This window comes from Prionailurus bengalensis, chromosome D4, assembly GCF_016509475.1.
Source record: "Prionailurus bengalensis isolate Pbe53 chromosome D4, Fcat_Pben_1.1_paternal_pri, whole genome shotgun sequence".
NCBI lineage: Eukaryota > Metazoa > Chordata > Mammalia > Carnivora > Felidae > Prionailurus > Prionailurus bengalensis.
This window is the reverse complement of record NC_057359.1, coordinates 62155554-62173201: the sequence shown is the minus strand read 5'-3', so window position 1 is coordinate 62173201 and position 17648 is coordinate 62155554. Positions and strand designations below refer to the sequence as shown.

Genomic DNA, 17648 nt, shown 5'->3' with positions numbered 1-17648 from the left:
AGATTTCCTGAATGTACCATCTACCACTCACGAGCCTGATGACTGTTGACCCATCAGTAAAATATGGCTAATAATGGTACCTGCCTCGTGGGTTGTGGTGAGAAGTAAATGAATTGATACATGTGAAGTATTTGGGCCAATGCCAGCATACAGTAAGTAACAAATATTAGCAAGTATCCCCTATATCTAAGACTCAGCTCATTAATGTCCCTTCAAATCAGCCACTTCTCTGAGTTTGCCTTTTAATGATTTCACAGTCCTCCCCATCACTCCCTTAACCATCTCTAATGATGGCTTCCCCCGGCCGTCCTAGTTAATCCATCGAAGAACTTTGGTTGTTATCTCGTGATGTTCCTCTCATCTAGCTCCTCCTCTTCAGCTTGCCGCCTCTGGGCTAGGTCTTCCCTATCCGTCACCTACATCGTTTCAATAGCTCCTGGCTGGTCCCTCTGCTTCCCATCTCTGCTGTAATCCATCCCAGGTCCTTCCAAATCTCCTTACTAAACAAACAAAAGAGCACATGTAAAACCCTTGGCATGGTGCCTGGCACTGGGTATTTTAAAACAATGGCTATTCTTAATTTCACGGAATCCTAATTACCAATAGCTTTCATTGTCCCTTGCTACACAGTGTGGTCCCTCCTCCAGCAGCATCAACATCAAAATGCAGAATCTTGGGCCTTACCCCAGACCTCTGTAATCAGAATGTGCAGTTTAACAAGATGCTCAGTGATTTCATGCACGTGAAAGTTAGGGAAACTCTGCTCTAGTCAATTCTGGTCCCCATGAGATGCCTGGGCCAGTCCGCAACCAGTGGTTGTCTAGCCTCTGTTTGTAAACCTAACTCCCCAGTGCTGCTTGCTCCTGGATCAAGCTTTTCTTATATTGAGCTGAATTTTACAGGGCCCAGTTCTGCCTCTTGGACCCATACAAAAAAGAAATTCTCTTCCTCATGTCAAGCAGCAGGGTATGAGGACAGGGGATGAGGACACCCAATAAGGAAAAGCAAATCCTTCTTTTTTTGAGCAGGTCTCTGGGCACAGGCCAGCATGGAGACCACAGTGAGACAGTTCCAGCTGAAGGGGAAAACGAACCCCAACAAACAAACAGGACCTTCCTGCTCTGAGCTCCCCTTCTTTCTTGGGGAAGTCATCTCACTGCTACCTCTTATTGCATACGTAACATCCTTCACTGCTGGGCAGTCCCCAGAGACACCGAGCCCACACTGATCAGGAAGCCACAGGTTGGTCAGCAGTCTGTGCTGAGGCTGTAATAGTGCTTTCCACTCTGTCTGTCTTTGGTTTATTAGAGTATGTGTCTGTCTCCCCAACGACACCACAAACTCTTTGAGGAGGAGGGATTTGTGTGGCTGGCGCAGAGCAGATGCTCAATAAATATTACTGAATTAATCTGAATTGAAATAAGGTAGTCCTCAGGAATTCAGACTATTTTCTAATAACAAAGTAGTAGGCTAAAAATAATTAATTTTCCTAATTTGGGAGACTTTCTGAAATTCACAATTAACCCATTCATTTAACCAATATTTGCCATGTGCCAGACGCCTTTAAATGCCAAAGTAATTATAAAGATGAGTAAGACTCTCCCTGCCCTTAAAGAAACCCACAGTCTGTTTAGAAAAGAAGAGACACAAATAAGTTACTTAATGTAATGTGTATATGCAATTATAGGGATGCAGGAAATTGTTCTGGATTCTCAGGAGCATAGCTAGCTCTTCCTGGAAGTAAGAAAATAACACTTAGGATAATAATAATGAAGGTTCGGCTCATATTTTTTTCTCTGCAAAGTACACATTAGCTCACTTAATCTTTATAGGAAACCTGCAAGTAGACATTATCTCTGTGAAAAATGAGAAAACTGAGATTCAGAGAGGGTAAGCAACTTAGCCCAAGACTGCCCAGCTAGGAAGTAGCAGAGTGAAGACTTGAACTCAGATCTCCCATCTCCAAATCTTGAGACAACCCCCACCCCTTTTTAAAAAAAAGGATATTGCCTTGCCAAGTTGTACACTTAGTTTTCTTTGCAACGCAGCTGATGGCCATATACGATATAAACACAGGGTAACCAGGTAACCACTTAGAATGGGCTCTGGGAAGACAGGTGGTGGAGGGTGTGGCAGGATCAGCCACCTGCCCGGTCCTCCTATGACACTGTTTCATTGCTTTCTGCCCCTGCTTCAGCCTTCCTTTCTGCTCCTCAATCTTAGAGTTCATGTTCCAACAAGACCAGGAGAAAGATTATAAGGCATAAGAGAAAAGAGTCATTTTCTCACTTGACAGAAGACCTGAGAGAGAAAAGAAAGCTATGGAGAACATCCTTTCGGTGAAGTGATTAGCAAGACGGCATTTGGGCACTCAAGATTCTCTCCACCATCTGGTCCAAAATGGCCTTTCCGATCTTTTCCCCCTTTTCATTATGTGCGAAATGCATTGTACTCTGAGGCTAGATCATAATCCCAGGCCATAAGATAAATATCACATTGAATCAATCTTTTCCCTGAAAATCTTCTAAATTTCCCTAAAGTGCAGCTCTCACCACTAGAAGTAGAGAGCCCAGGGCCCACACTGTGTTCATGTCTTCTCCCTCCTGCTCACTCCAGGATACATAGTCATCGAGTATAATAGACTGCACTCCTTTGGTTCTTCTTTCTACTGAGATTACAGGTGCGATTTAACACATGTGATGCAGTGCCACTGTGTTTGCTCTACCCCAGAGGTGCTCAAGTATTCCATGCCAAGCCCTTGTGATGCTGTTTCCTTGGTCTGGAATGTCCTTCTTCTCTATCTTCCCATGGCTACATGCTACCTCCTTGGGAAGTCATTCATGACCAGCACTTCAACATTTCTCTGCCCTAAAAGAGTGAGCAATAGTCTGGCCTTACCCTGCACTGAATCTGTCCATTTTAAGGACCTGGGCACTAACCACTGCACATCAAGTTCATGACATGAAAATCACATAGGACTTCCTAGTAGGCTATCCATGGCTTATCTTTGCATCCCAAGAAACTGACACCAGGCCTGGCACATAGTAGGACCTCAATATTTATTTAATGAATGGATACTTATAAAAATGGTAATTCCACACTAACTTTATGTTTGGGGAGCTTCTTATTTATTAAATATAATTAACTATAACTAGACATCCCCTCACGGATACCCCATCAGAAGCAAAGCCTGTAGGTTGTTCCCATGTCAGGGATGGGGCACCGGTTAAACAGGGCGGTTAGGGCAGAAAAACTGGGGACTCAAAAACGTTTGACAACCACAACTGTGGGGAATGAGAGCGATCTGAAAGAAACCATTTCCTGCCCCACCTCCCCACCTAGTTTATCACAAGGGGGCCTAGAGAGAGGTGGAAGAAGCAGAAAAAAGAATTAGAAAAGAAAAGCCACGTTTGTGCAAACTTCTAATATTGCACGGATTCTTAATAATTTTCCTGGAAAAGAGATTGGTTAAAACTTCTAACATTCTGCTTCCTTTTCAAGAGTTCTTCCCTGTGGTTTAGGGGCAGACAATTATTTTGGGATGAATTTCCTGACACCAGTAGTCCAACTGGTATTCCACAAACACCCTGTACGATCAGTGGGGCTTATTCAGAAGTGAGGATTTCACAGGAGCCCATATTCAAATGGAAATTAATATCCGCAACAACGCACACTGCTGTTTTCCAGGCACCGCCTTTTCTGCCATTTCCTGACGCTTTCACACATTTCAAACACTCTCCCAACCAGCAAATCACAAAGTATTGCAAGGTCCAGAAATGAGACAAGAGGGGCTAACTTTTCTTGTGGGTTATACCCGCAGCACCTGTAACAACTCAGCACAGGTGGGCGGGACTGAGGACAGTATCCCATAAAGGACGTGGCCCCGCTGTGCCCAAGTGCTTGGTAAGTGCAACCTAATTTCTTCAATACCAGTGTCATCCTTTGGGCCTCTCAAGCATCCAAGGATGCTTGAGATATTCACCAAACTTCATACCTCCTAAAGCCACCACCCACTTCCTCATGCCACAGAGTTTGATTTTCGACTACCTAGGGCTTCCAAGGGGAAGGGGCAGGCGTGTGCCTAATATTGGGGGCTCCCTGTCACCATCACTCCAGGATGGAATGTGGGTGGATGGAGTGCCTATTCTGAATCCGGTCTGGTTCCATCACAAAGCTACTTTCCTGTAATCCATACTGCTGCCTCATGGAATAGTTGTTGTTATCCCTACTTCACAGACGGGAAGACTGAAGTTCAGAGAAATGAAATGCGTTACTGAATAACACACGCTTGTTAAATACAAGACCCCACATGCAAACCTGGGGGTGCCAGATCCCATCGTCATGCTGTGTCTGCTGTGCCAAACTGCCTCCTCCCCGAGCACATCCCCACAGAAAGGGCAGCGGGCTGAGCGGCTATAGCCGCAGGACACACAGTGGACTGGACGCAGAGACAGCACTAGCAGCACCTTCTCCCAATTCCTTCTCTGCATTCTCTACAGTGAGCTGCCCAATATCTCCAGGCGGGGACTGTCTGGCACCCACATGTCCTGGCCTCAGAGTCATCTATTAATTTCTACTTAAAGAGTAAACCAACAACAACAAAAGGTGTAAGCCTCAGGGGCTCTCCTCTTAAACCACAGCTCCTACACCTGAACTGGCCTCTTCCCTCTCATTTGTGCTCAAAGCCAACTGTCAGGGTAGTTCTTTGTAAATGTTTGCTTATTAATATTATTATTATCATCATCATTATTTTGAGAGAAAGAGAGAGAGAGAGCACCAGTGAGGTAGGAGCAGAGAGAGAGGGAAAGAGAGAGAGAATCCCAAGCAGGCTCCGCACTGTCAGTGCAGAGCCCGACGTAGGGCTTGATCCCACAAACCATGAGACCATGACCTGAGCCGACACCAAGAGTGGGATGCTTAGCTGACTGAGCTACCCAGGTAGCTCTTTCTAAATCGCAAGCCTGGCTATGATTCTCCCTTGGTCAAAATTTTCCATGGGTCCCCATTGTCCTCCAAATAAACTCTGACCTCCTCACTGATGTCAGGGGCTCTTCTTGCCTTGCTCCACCCTTAGCTCTCATGCCAGCCTCACTGCCCAGCACGCTATTTTTTTTTTTTTTTGGTCACTTCCTTCCTGAAACTTATGATAGCCATATTTCCAACGGCTTTAGTGAATTTTTATTTATCTCTAGAATTCTCAGTCCTTCCATTTTACCCTGGAGATATCCTGTGCCTTTATCAAGGACCATCCCTGCTTTTAATGTTTATTTATTTTTGAGAGAGAGAGACAGAGCATGAGTGGGAGAGGGGCAGACAGAGAAGGAGACACAGAATCTGAAGCAGGCTCCAGGCTCTGAACTGTCAGCGCAGAGCCCGACACAGGGCTGGAACTCACCAACTGCAAGATCATGACCTGAGCTGAAGTCGGACGCTTAACCGACAGAGCTACCCAGGCACCCTTAGGACCATTCATGCTTTTAATAGATTACCTGTTTTGAGAAGACCACTTCCTACCTTCTATCTCTCAGCACTTTGTGCCCACTCCCACATCCCTACTATGCCACAACACCCTGTACCACATGCATTAGTTTGTGCATTCTGTCTCCTCCAGGGATGTGTGCTATCTCTGAAAACGCACTGACACGCTGCAGAGCACGGAGATCAGTGAACACCTGTTGATTAACTAGACTCAACAGTCATTTCCATAGAGATGTGGCAATGTACTGGTTTTGTTTACTGAAAGCCAAGGCTGGCTCTAGTATTTTTTTTTTTTTAATTAACTAAACTCTGTACTTTCTAGTTTTGAATGTTGAACAGTCCTAGGAAGAGCTGAATGGTTTTGAAATTGAGCTGAAGAGCTTAGTTCAAAGGTAGCCTTTGAACCAATTTCACTCCAGTCCTGCTGGGAGCAATAAGCTTGTGCCTTGAACATGCTTATTTTCCTCAGGTGCTCCCACAAGCCATTTGAAAGCCCTCTAAATGGAATTCATCCTCTTCAAGATGGCCTTGCTTCTGTTTTTGTTAATGGCTCCCTCAGAAATCTCTGGTAGGCCCCATCAAAAGAAGGACCAAAAACCTGGAGGAAGTGGGGTTCCACTTGGAACACTGAGGGAACAAAGTAGTGTCTGAGTCCTACCGTAGCATGTGCTAATTACTTTTATTTGCCTTCAGATGAAGCATTAATTGCTGAACCAGCCTAGCCTCTTAAGGCACTCAGACGCATCTCACTGTCATTGACAGGAGATGTCACAAGAAGGTGCATGTGAACAACCCACCTGATGCATGAGAAAAATGGGCCCATTTGCACCAAAGGATGGATTTGGTCCTCTGTGAAGCTCATTATGTTCCTAAAACACGTGTTTTTCTACAGCTAAGAGTGTAGCAAATCTGAACCTTAATTCCTAGTCCGACAGCCTAGCCCATGCGTGGCTCTGATGACAAGGATGGCAGGTGAGCCCCAGGTCTGGCTGGCCTCTTCTGAAGCCTCCAACCTCTGTCACTGGTTCACCAGGCCCCAGTCTGATGAGAAGGATGAGATGGAACAGGACACTTTGGAAGTGGAGGGAGGGGGGCAAAGGGAGCTGGGGCCTGGGGCTCTGAGAGCAGCCACAAGGAGGTGATATTTCTTTTCTCACTGATGTGCCTTTCTTTTTCTCTCTCACTCTGTCTTGGGAACCTTTCTCTCCCAAAAGACCAAAAGGGAGAGGGACACCTGCGTGGCTTAGTCGACTGAGTGTCCAACTCTTGGTTTTGGCTCAGGTCACGATCTCACGGTTTGTGGGTTTGAGCCCCAGATCAGGGTCCACACTCACGGCTCAGAGCCTGCTTGGGATTCTCTCTCCATCTCCCTCTGCCCCTCCCCAGCTCCCTCTCTCTCTCTCTCTCTCAAATAAATAAATAAAACTTAAAAAAAAAAAAAAAAGAAAGGGAGAGGCATCTAGGGGGAAGAAGGCATAACACAGAAATTGAATATGTGTTATGCTTCTGGTTCTCAACCTTTAAAAATTAATGAGTTGAGCCATTTTTTGCTTTTCATAAATATCTATTTTTCTCAGCTCTCCGCCAAAGTTGCTAAATAAAGTTGTAAATAAATAAATAAATAAATAAGGTATGTTTCATATTTTTTGGTTTTACTTTGGGTCACCCACCAAGGACTGGGAGAAAGGGAGACTTGCCCCTTCTGCTCCATAGGAACAGGCTGGTTAAGGTAAACTTCCTTCAAAAACCCCACGTAAAAATAACCCAGAAGCAGTTGGTCCAACGTCAACAGAGCTTCTGTGGAAATTCAGATTTTTCCTGAAGGTTCATGGCAGTAAGTTGCAGATATATGTTTCTTTGTTTAAACAAGGTTAAACTTAGCAGATTTTAGAAAAGTGGCAGTCATTATCCTAATTTGTGTGTGTGTGTGTGTGTGTGTGTGTGTGTGTGTGTGACAGCCAAAGCCAGAACCCCTTAACACAGGAAAGGAGAGGAAGGGGGGCTAGGGACACAGTCACTTTGGTGACCAGCTGGTGCTTACCTGTGATCATGCTCAGTGCTGATAGGCATGCTAAGGCTTGGATATCAAGGTTCAGGCTCTGCAAACTTAAGGAAAAGTCTTTAATGGAGTCGAGCCACTCCCCAAATCCACGAAGGCACTGAAGTCGATGCAGGACAAGTCCGTTGCAGAACACAAACTTATCTTCAGCAGTGTTCGACCTATAAGACAAGGTCATGGCGGGTGGGAGAGAGAGACACATTAAACGGGTGTGTTCAGTCTGTCCAACACCATAACACAAGGGCACCTGAGTAACCACGCGGCAGTGTTCAGAACCCGGCGGCCTATGCTGTGAAACCTGCCCAGATACTCTTGATGCCCGAGACTGTGCTCCTGGGATAAACAACCACCGCCACTTGTCTGCGTGAACTTTCTTGGTGAGCATCAGCCCTGGGAAGCTGGGGGTGGAACACTTGTACTCTTATTATGAGAATCAGCTGCCGTCCCACCCGGGACGGGACACAGAGGAGCAGGCACTCCAGGAGCACGGCAGTGAAGCACTGTGCACCACCTCTTTCTGTAGTGAACACGAGCCTTTTCCCTTCATGGCTCCTTCCCTTCTTATTCTCAAATGTCAAAAACTGAAAAGACCTGAGACTAGACACTACAATTCCACTCTGCAGACTCTAAGAACACCAAGTCCTTGCAACTGCCAGAAGTCAATCACGAAAATAAAAAGTCACTGAAAGTAAAAGTCATTTTGCATATCCTTCTCTACTTAAAAAAAATTTTTTTTTGACGTTTATTCATTTTTGAGAGACCGAGAGAGAGAGATGGAGTGTGAGTGGGGGAGGGGCAGAGAGAGAGGAGACACAGAATCTGAAGCAGGCTCCAGGCTCTGAGCTGTCAGCACAGAGCCTAATGCAGGGCTCGCAGAGCTCAAACTCACCAACTGCAAGATCGTGACCTGAGCTGAAGTCAGATGCTTAACCGACTGAACCACCCAGGTGCTCTGGTCCAGGGCTATTTCTACATCTGCCTGATAGTTTATATTATGTCCATCATCACCTCGTTCGTCTCTCATGACAGGTGCCTTGGAACACCTAGATGTCACCACTTAGCTATGGGGCCTATGCCACTCTTAATTGCTCCTTTTCCTTACCTGTAAAACAGGAATCCCGATTGCTACCTCTTAATGTTGTTGTGGGAATGAAATAAAGGATCTGAAAGACCACGCACCGGGCCTGGTACACAAGGGGAGCTCAAAGAGCAACAGGTGTAACTAATTCTGAATTCTCTGTGGTCCTTACTTGAATCTTACCTTTCCTTTCATTTTCCAGTCTCTTGCTACATATTTGTCTCTTTTAGCCTATTGCGATAAGTTAGTATCTCTTAATTTGTGCTTCTTGGATGAGTAGTTTCATTCATTCATTCACTTAGCAAGTATTTCCTTAGGACCAAGTATATGTCATTCCTGGAGCCAGGCACTGGAGAAAACTTAGTGAATGGGGCATATATGGCACCTGCCTGTGGGGAGCTTATCCCTTACTTAATCCTTTGCTGTCTGCCTAACAAGTGACAGTCACATTGCTGGCTTGGCTCCTGTGCACACCGGCTTGGCTGTAATTATGCTAATTACTGACTCCTTAGATGTAACTTCTCCTCTCTCTCACAGATCCCGCCACAGAGGCATACAAAGGACACAATCGTTCAGTCTCAGTATTTAAAACATGGACCTCAGGCCACTGGCTTCAGAATTGCTGAAACATGAGTTAAAAATGCAGATTTCTGAACGTTCTCCAAGGTAGCTCCAAACCAAAATAGCTGGGAATGAGGCACGGGAATCTGCAGTTTAAACAAGAGTTTCTGGTAACACAGTATGAAAAGCTTAGACAGATCCCAGGTTCCAGCTTTTTGAAAATTCACTGCCTTTCTGTCTTTGGTGTCACTGAGTAGGATAGGTTGAACCAAATCTTTTGATCCAGATTCTCCTGCAGTAAACACTGGGGGGTTGAGAAGCTGTGGGAACTCTTTAGAGCCCCAGCTTGGGTACTAGGACAGTAACTTGTCAAATAGAAACCCATGAGGTAAATGCAATGTTCAAAACAAAAACTTGCTGCCAGGAAATACCTTATGCACCAGGAGAGAATCTTCACAGAATCACAGAATGCTGGAACTGCAATGGGCTTCAGAGATCAACAAATCTAACCTCATTTTACAAAGGGAAGTAAACTTCAGGTGAGGCCACTGACCTGCCCAGGGTCTTACAGCAAGTGCATGTTAGAACTGAGACTAGGACCCAGGCGTCCTGGCTACCAGTCCAGTGCTCTACCCACTGCCCGGTTTTTTTAATGCCTGACCAAATTTCCTAGTTCCTTCCTGAGCAAACTTTTCACCGATGACTCAGTTAACAAACCCAGCAGGTTTCCAACTGCTTCAAAGCAAGGAGAGAACGAAAAAAAAGATAAATAGTGATTACCTGATGGAAAGTCTGAGAACAAACAGCTCCAAAAAGGCTGATTCTATAAGTAATGTCTGATCTTCTTTGGGGAGATCAGTAAACCCCGGAATCTTTTCCGCCCAGCTTCTGGATACATCGATGGAAGCTGTCAGGAGATTGTAGAACTGTTGCACATGTTCGGCATCTGTGCCTGCAGCGGCCTGTTCGGTGGGACAGTACTGGAATGCAAACCACACACAGCAGCATTATCTCAGTGCAGCAGAAGCAGCAGCAGTCTTAACAAGCTGGCTCTTCCCAGGCCATCAGTGCTAAATCCTCACTTTTAGGTCTCACGGTTATAAACACTTTTTTTTTTTTTTTTTTTTTTTGCACTTAGTCTCATCTGATTCTCACAATGTAAACAGACCAAATTTTGTTATCTCTTCACAGACAAAAGAAATCTGGTTAAGTCCTATTAGTGCAGTGGTTATCAATCTTGATGCAATCATCTGGGGAGCTTTAAAAAACACTGTGTCTAGCTCCTAGGCACAGAGATTCTACTTTAGCTGGTCTGGGGTGGGGACTGGTCAGCAGGAATTTCAAAGGCTCCCCAGGTGATTCCAAAGAGCAGCCATTGTTAAGAACCATTACCCCTAGAGGTTTGTGTCCAAGTAGGCCTCCAGGGTCTACTGATTCCAGGAGAGCATGGCTGTCTCCAAGCAAGATGCTCATTAAGCCACAGTTCTCAAAGTGTAGTCCCTGAGAATGTGCCAGAATTGAACATCTTGGGCCCCATCCCAGACCTGCAGAAGCAGAAACTCTGAGGGTAGGACCAAGAAACTGTTTTATTAAGATCTCTAGCTGATTCTCATGGACACTGGAGTCTAGGAATCACAGAATTAACCAATAGGAGAAGAGAATGATTTTTGCTTGCTGTGACATAAACCAAATCAGGAAGGGGATGGGAGGGTGTCTTCTTAGTAGGGCCCAGGCAGTTATGTGCTATCAGACTCAGGACTTGTGGGTACTAAAATGAATGGAAATTAAAAAAAAGAAAAGAAAAGAAAATTCAGTTCCTCAGTCACACTAGCCATATTTTAAGTAGTCAAAAGCCATGTGTGGTATATAGCATATTTCCATCACTGCAGAATATTCTACTGGATGGCATTGATCTAAAGGATCCCAGGAGAAGAAAGGTACAAGTAGGAATGAAGTTCCTGCCCAGCTTTTGGATATTCTGGTAGAGTCAAGGTTGCCTGAGTCACTGGAGGAAAAAAATCTTTCCTGCTTTAGGCAGGAAGATTGATATACCAAGATAATAATCAAAGGACAACCAACAACACAGAGACTTAAGAGATCTGCAGAAACATTCATGTAAATATGTGCATCATTTCCTTAAGTGTGCATTTGCGTCCTTTCTCTCAGCTCCTCCTGGGATATGGATTTTAATCCTTATTTTGCAGATGAGAAAACTCAGGCTCAGAGGGAATTCAGAGAGGTTAAGAGACTTTCCCAAGGTACACGACCAACAGTGGTCCAGTTAAGACTTAAACATGGCCCTGTGTGTTCCGCTCCTACACTTCCTGGCTGTTAATGTGTCTGATGTTCCCAACTGGTAGCTGTGGGATAGTTTTAAAAAGCATTTGGCTTTGCTCTAATTGGAGGTCTCCGGGTGTGTATTCATTTGGTCCCATGTTTTGTCAGCAGCACAGTGACTGGCACATAATGGACCCCCAATAAAGTGTTGTTGCATATTGTGCAATGAAAGAATAGTCACGGGACTGCCTAGGTTTGCCACAACGCCCTAACCTGACTGGAGGAAGAACCACCAATAAGCACCAGGTACCGACTGAGAACGTAGACATGAGGAAATGAGACATTTCTCTCAATTGGGTCTCTTTTTTTCCCCCTTTCTGCATTCCCAGGAGGCATACGAAATAACAAAAGACACCATCAGCTGGAGGGCCCAGCTGCTTTAATCCTAGATTTGTCCAGGCCCCTAATTTGTAAAGTAATATAGCTCTGCTGCTTACTTTAGCTACCTGGGGTAAAAGACTTCACTTTTCTGAGCCTCAGTTTTCTCCTCTGTAAAATGGGGATAATAGCCTCCTCAAGATTCTGTCGTAAGGATTATATGTGATAATATTCGTGAAGGGCCCAGGATAAGGAAGATGATTGATGATGACAGTGATGACGATACTGATAACGATTATGATACTTGGAACTAACACTGTCCCTCCACTTCCTTATTTATAAAATGGGGAAAGGGGAAAGTTAGAAAAAACTGGAAGATTTCCAATCCTCAGCCCTGACTTTCTAGGATCCATCAGGTCCAGTTTGGAGTCCTGGCTCCTCCGCTCTCAATAATCCCACACAGGGCTTGGTTTCTCTGAAGCCCTGGATGTTTCTGTGATGTGGTGGGACTCCACGGGAGCAAAGTCCAAGAGAAGGAAGTAGTCCTTCTTCCCAGAGATAGTCAAGGATGTCAGCATGATCCTGGTGTCATGAAACTTCCCAACACTTTCTTTCAGCACATACACTACTAACTGGAGGAGAGTAGAAAAAGGGATTTTATTTTATTTTTTTGCTTTCTTTTCTTATATGAATCTAATTCCATATGACCTCCAAGGACAGAAGGAATACGCCCTCTAGGAAGCCGACAGCTCTACATGTGAAACTCCTGAGTGATAACTGGAGTAGAGAAAAGAATGTTGGACCAGGCAGCAGGTCATGGGGTCCTCCCCCAGGCTCTAGTATTGACTTGCTGTGCTGCCCTAGACAAGTCACTTAACTTCTCTGGAGAAGGAAGGGACTGGGCTACCTGATTTTGAAGATTCCATCTGGCTCTTTGCATTCAGCTGTCTTTCTCTTATTGATTTCTAGTTTAATTCTATTGTGGTTTGACAACAGACATTGTCTGTTTTCTATTCTTTGAAATTTGTTAAGGTGTATTTTTATGGCACAGACTATCATCTATCCTGGCAAATGTTCCAAATGTTGGTTCTTGCATTCGATGATTTTAAGTGTTGCTAATCATACCAGGTATGATGTTACTGCCTGGAATTTGACACTGATTCAGAATTATTTTGTTTTAAAATAGTATGTTAAACAATTGTATGTTTGGTTAAAAAGACCAAAGGTTGTAAACTTTTCCCTAGGAATGGCACCTAGCAGCTCCCTCCTGTGCTGACTTCTCTGAAACCATGGCTCACAACTCAATAATCACTCTGCTTTCAATATTTGCTCAGAACACTCAGGAGTGTTTAGCTTCCACCCAGCATCCTCTGCAGGGCTCTGTCCCTGCTGGGCTCACATTTCATGCATCCTGCACACAGGGAGATGTAGTCCCTGTGTACCCTGCGTGGGTAGTTGTCTGTGATGGAGTCCAGCAAGGAGAAAAGCCAGCAGGCCTGGCGTGCCAGACTCCAGCCAGACCCTCTGGGCTTCACCTGCAGTGATTCTGGTCCACATTCCAGAATTCTGGGGCCAAACTGGATTCAGCCTGAGCCACCAGTAACTTGGGGGTGACTGGTGGGTCAGCATCCAATGCTAGAGGAAAAGACAAACCCAGTGTTGCCTCTACCGAACATAAGATTTAAAGAAACAGAACAAAACATTTTAGATACTTTCTCACTTGGCCTAGCAGTTTTTATCAAACCTCACCAAGGCATACTGGCCCTGGAGTTGGATGAACCAGATCCCCATTCTCTGCTTCTGTTCTCCTCTACATTACTCTGTCTCTGGGCTAGGCAGGCTTGGGGTTCACCAGAGAAAATCTGGAAACATTTGTTTATTGATCATTCCAATTGAATTTTGGTGAAACAGAGAATGACTTTAAAAAAATGAATCTTTTTTTTCCTGTTTATGTATGCTTTTTATTCCAGCCTGTATGCATAACAGATCCATCAAAAAATCTGTCTTTACTTCTAATCCAAGACACAGTATTATATTTACTAGCCATTTAGAAGAGGATACAGCTAATGTCTCATAGAAGTTTCTCCAAATTACCTAGAATGAGAATCTAAAGCTGAAAACAACCACAGAGGTTAGTTTCCATATGGCAATAATATGGCTGTGTAGATCAGACTTCAGAAACAACGCTGGCCTAAAATAAATTATTCGAATGGGAATCCAGTGAGACCCTTAGTGAATGCCAGCCCTACATTAGCAATGTGACATTTTCATAGCAGAATGGAATCTGATATTATTTACTCTCTCACTGCCAGTCCAGGCTAAATATGTAAAATGTCCTAAGAACGTTTTATCTCCCTGTAGAAGATTATTTTTCCCTGAGTCTTTATATTTCTTTATACATTTTAGATGTGATCACTACATATGAGCCAAACTACGTACACATATTCTTAGGTTCTTACACTATAAAAAGTGACACTTTAAAAACTGGCAATGAAAAAAAAAATTAAAAAAAAAATTAAAAAAAAAAAAAAGGGGGGCGCCTGGGTGGCTCAGTCGGTTAAGGGTCCGACTTCGGCTCAGGTCACGATCTCGCGGTATGTGAGTTCGAGCCTCGCGTCGGGCTCTGTGCTGACTGCTCAGAGCCTGGAGCCTGTTTCAGATTCTGTGTCTCCCTCTCTCTGACCCTCCCCCCGTTCATGCTGTGTCTCTCTCTGTCTCAAAAATAAATAAACGTTAAAAAAAAAAAAAACTGGCAATGAATATGTTTTCCCCCAAATTTCTTCTTTTCTGACCTAACCACCTCCCCTGCTAAAAAAAAAAAAATAATAAAATAAACAAAAAAGCCTCCTCTCCTCCCACTAATGGCATCACCACAGTTATACATTTGCTTACTTTCTCTATCCTTCATGTCAGCTGCATGAGGGTGGGACTCTTTTGCTCAAAACTGTGTCTGCTGCTCCAGAACAGTGCCTGACACCCAGTAGCCATTCAATAAATACTTGTTAAACGACTTAGTTACTTTCCGGAAAATTTTTATGTCTATTGCCCATCCCTTCTCAGTCTCAAAAAAGGCTGGGAAATAGATTTGAGGTAAAACTGGATTGTTCTTGGGGCGCCTGGGTGGCGCAGTCGGTTAAGCGTCCGACTTCAGCCAGGTCACGATCTCGCGGTCCGTGGGTTTGAGCCCCGCGTCAGGCTCTGGGCTGATGGCTCAGAGCCTGGAGCCTGTTTCCGATTCTGTGTCTCCCTCTCTCTCTGCCCCTCCCCCATTCATGCTCTGTCTCTCTCTGTCCCAAAAATAAATAAACGTTGAAAAAAAAATTAAAAAAAAAACAACTGGATTGTTCTTATTAAACTATATTGGTGATTCTCAACCCCTAGTGTGTCAACAGGTCACCTGAGGCACTTGTTAAAAAACAGATTTCTGTCTGCCTCCTCCTCTGCTCCCCGTTCTGATTCCGTAGGTCTGGGTGTTACCCAGGAATTTGAATTCTTAAGCAAACACCCTAGGTCCTTTGGCACACCACACTTTGGGAAATGCTGAGCCCACCCACAGTGGAATTACAGCAAGTGTAATGGTCAGAGGGTCAGGGAAGAAGGCCGGAAGGGATCATGGCAGTGCATTTAGTCCAATCTCCTCACCATTCAGTTGAGGAAACGAAAGCCCACCGTAGCGCAGGAGCTGGCCTGAAATCATCTAGGGAATTGGTGGCAATTTGAGAGGGTTTTCTGAGTAGCTTCATGAAAACAGTTTTTTTGCAGAGTTTTTATACTGTTTACTTTGTAGTCTAACACGCGTTCGCCCCGTTGTTTCTTGTTAACATATTTAAATGCCATTTGCTGGTGCCTGGTTTTATCCCAGCAGCATCTCTTGTACTTGGAATCTCTTACTACATTGAGTGATACCAATTACCAAGCAACATCCTAGTTTCCTGAAAAATACTTGAAATGACCAACTAATGAGGACCTTAAGTATATTTCCTCATCAGTAATTATGCAGGCTCTGAAGCCAAGCCCAGTATCTATATATACTTGTATTGCTAAATGAAAAGCAACTGTGGGACAGAGAATAGCTACATTTCAAGGAGAAACAAATCAAACATGACATGTTTTGACTGCCCTGATATACAATGATCTGAGCTCACTTTTGAAGGAGAGAAGTTTGGCCCAAAGGAGAAGTGAAGGTCCCAGAGCCAGGAACACTTTCACAGAGCGAGGAGCTCTCTCTCTCTCTGGCCTCTAAAACATGCATTCCCTCTGTGACCTGGAACGCAACCCCTCAACCTCCCTTTCCCACAAATGAGAAAAACCCGCTCACTTACTACCTTAAAGGCACACATGCCTGAACGAGAAGGTTAGAACACACCTGCGGGCAAACATTTTCTCCTTTCTCTATTTACCTGATTCACAGGGGAAACTGGCATAGTCATGTCAATAAGTTGTCTTGGTCAAGTCAACTGTCTGATGCAAGTCTGACAGGGCAAATTCTTATTTAAATGTAGTAAGTTATGGATACACACGAAACTGTTAACATTGGTTAACCGCTGAGGAGTGGGATTAGTCAGGAATAAATGAAGAAGAGACTTTCATTTTTCGCTTTATCCTCTTCTAAAAGGGTTACCTTAAAAAACCAATGGGCATATATTACTATTATTGTAATTTCTAAAAACTTAATAAGGGTTCTATTTAAAAAAAGAACTAGTGAGGAGTGAGGAGTGCCTGGGTGGCTCAGTCGGTTAAGTGTCCGACTTGACTCTTGGTTTCAGCTCAGGTCATGATCTCACAGTTTTCATCCCAATCCTGCTTGGTTGGGATTCTGTGCCTCTCTCTCACTGCCTGCTCCTCCCCCACTCACGCTGTCTCTGTCTCTCCCAAAATAAATAAATTAAAAAAAAATAAATTAAAAAAACCCTAGTAAATTGTCACTAAATAGAAATGGCAGTATGGTGAAACAGAAACTTAATACTTGCAGTGATGAGATTTGGATCTAGCCCTGGCTCTGCCACTGACCTTAGGCAAGGCACTTAACTCCTTTAAGCCTCTATTTACTCCTCTGAAATTATGGGGGTTGGATTAGATGATCTCAAGGTCACCTCCAGTTCTGTAAATTTGTGTTGAATATATATACACATTAATATACATATACACACATGTGTATATAAGCATAAAGAAAAGGTATTAAGAAAACTGAATTTCAATGAATGGCATTCCTAAAAAAATTACTAAAACCATAAATTATAACACATAAAGCTGTGGCATAAGTGAAATTGTGTAAGAACATATGAGATAGCGCCTAGCTCAAAGTAGGCACTCAATAAATTCATTTTACTTCATTTTATGTTAATGCTTTTTAGAGATCAAAGCAAGTTGAATCTTGTTAAATAACAAGTTACTTAACACATATTATTAATATATATGTATATATAAATATAAATTCATATAAATGAAAAAACCGTTTGCATTTGGGACAACAAAGTAAACCCCAGAATCACTAAATTTTAGAATTGGAAGGAATTCAACTTCCAAAATAACTTCTCTGCTTGTGAGAAATCCTGTTATGTGTTCTCCTTAGTTACTTCTTGGGTTGTTACTTCTTAGTTACTTCCACAGGAGCTCTTGTGGCTCGGAGAGCTCATCCTTATCTTCAGAATGAGCTGGAAGGGGCCCCCTTCTTCTCCCTCTAGATTTGCCCTTGGGAGCACCAGTCTTCTTTCCACAGGGTAAAAGGGTGACCTAGTCCTGCCAAACTTTTTTCCTTCTCATCCAGTTATCTTCATTTTCTCCAACCATCCTTTGCAAGTTTCCAGAAAAGGTGTG

At 43.9% G+C, this 17648-nt stretch overlaps 1 protein-coding gene across 2 annotated transcripts in view; it reads right to left on the bottom strand.

Annotated features, from left to right (window-relative positions):
- Positions 1-17648, bottom strand: part of NR4A3 (nuclear receptor subfamily 4 group A member 3) — a 41029-nt gene that overhangs the window by 8835 nt on the left and 14546 nt on the right. For both annotated transcript variants that reach the window (XM_043565175.1, XM_043565176.1), the window contains exons 6-7: positions 9957-10156; positions 7520-7698 (exon numbers count right to left, since the gene is read on the bottom strand). In XM_043565175.1, coding sequence (XP_043421110.1) covers positions 7520-7698; positions 9957-10156 — 379 coding nt within the window. The remainder of the gene's footprint in view (positions 1-7519; positions 7699-9956; positions 10157-17648) is intronic.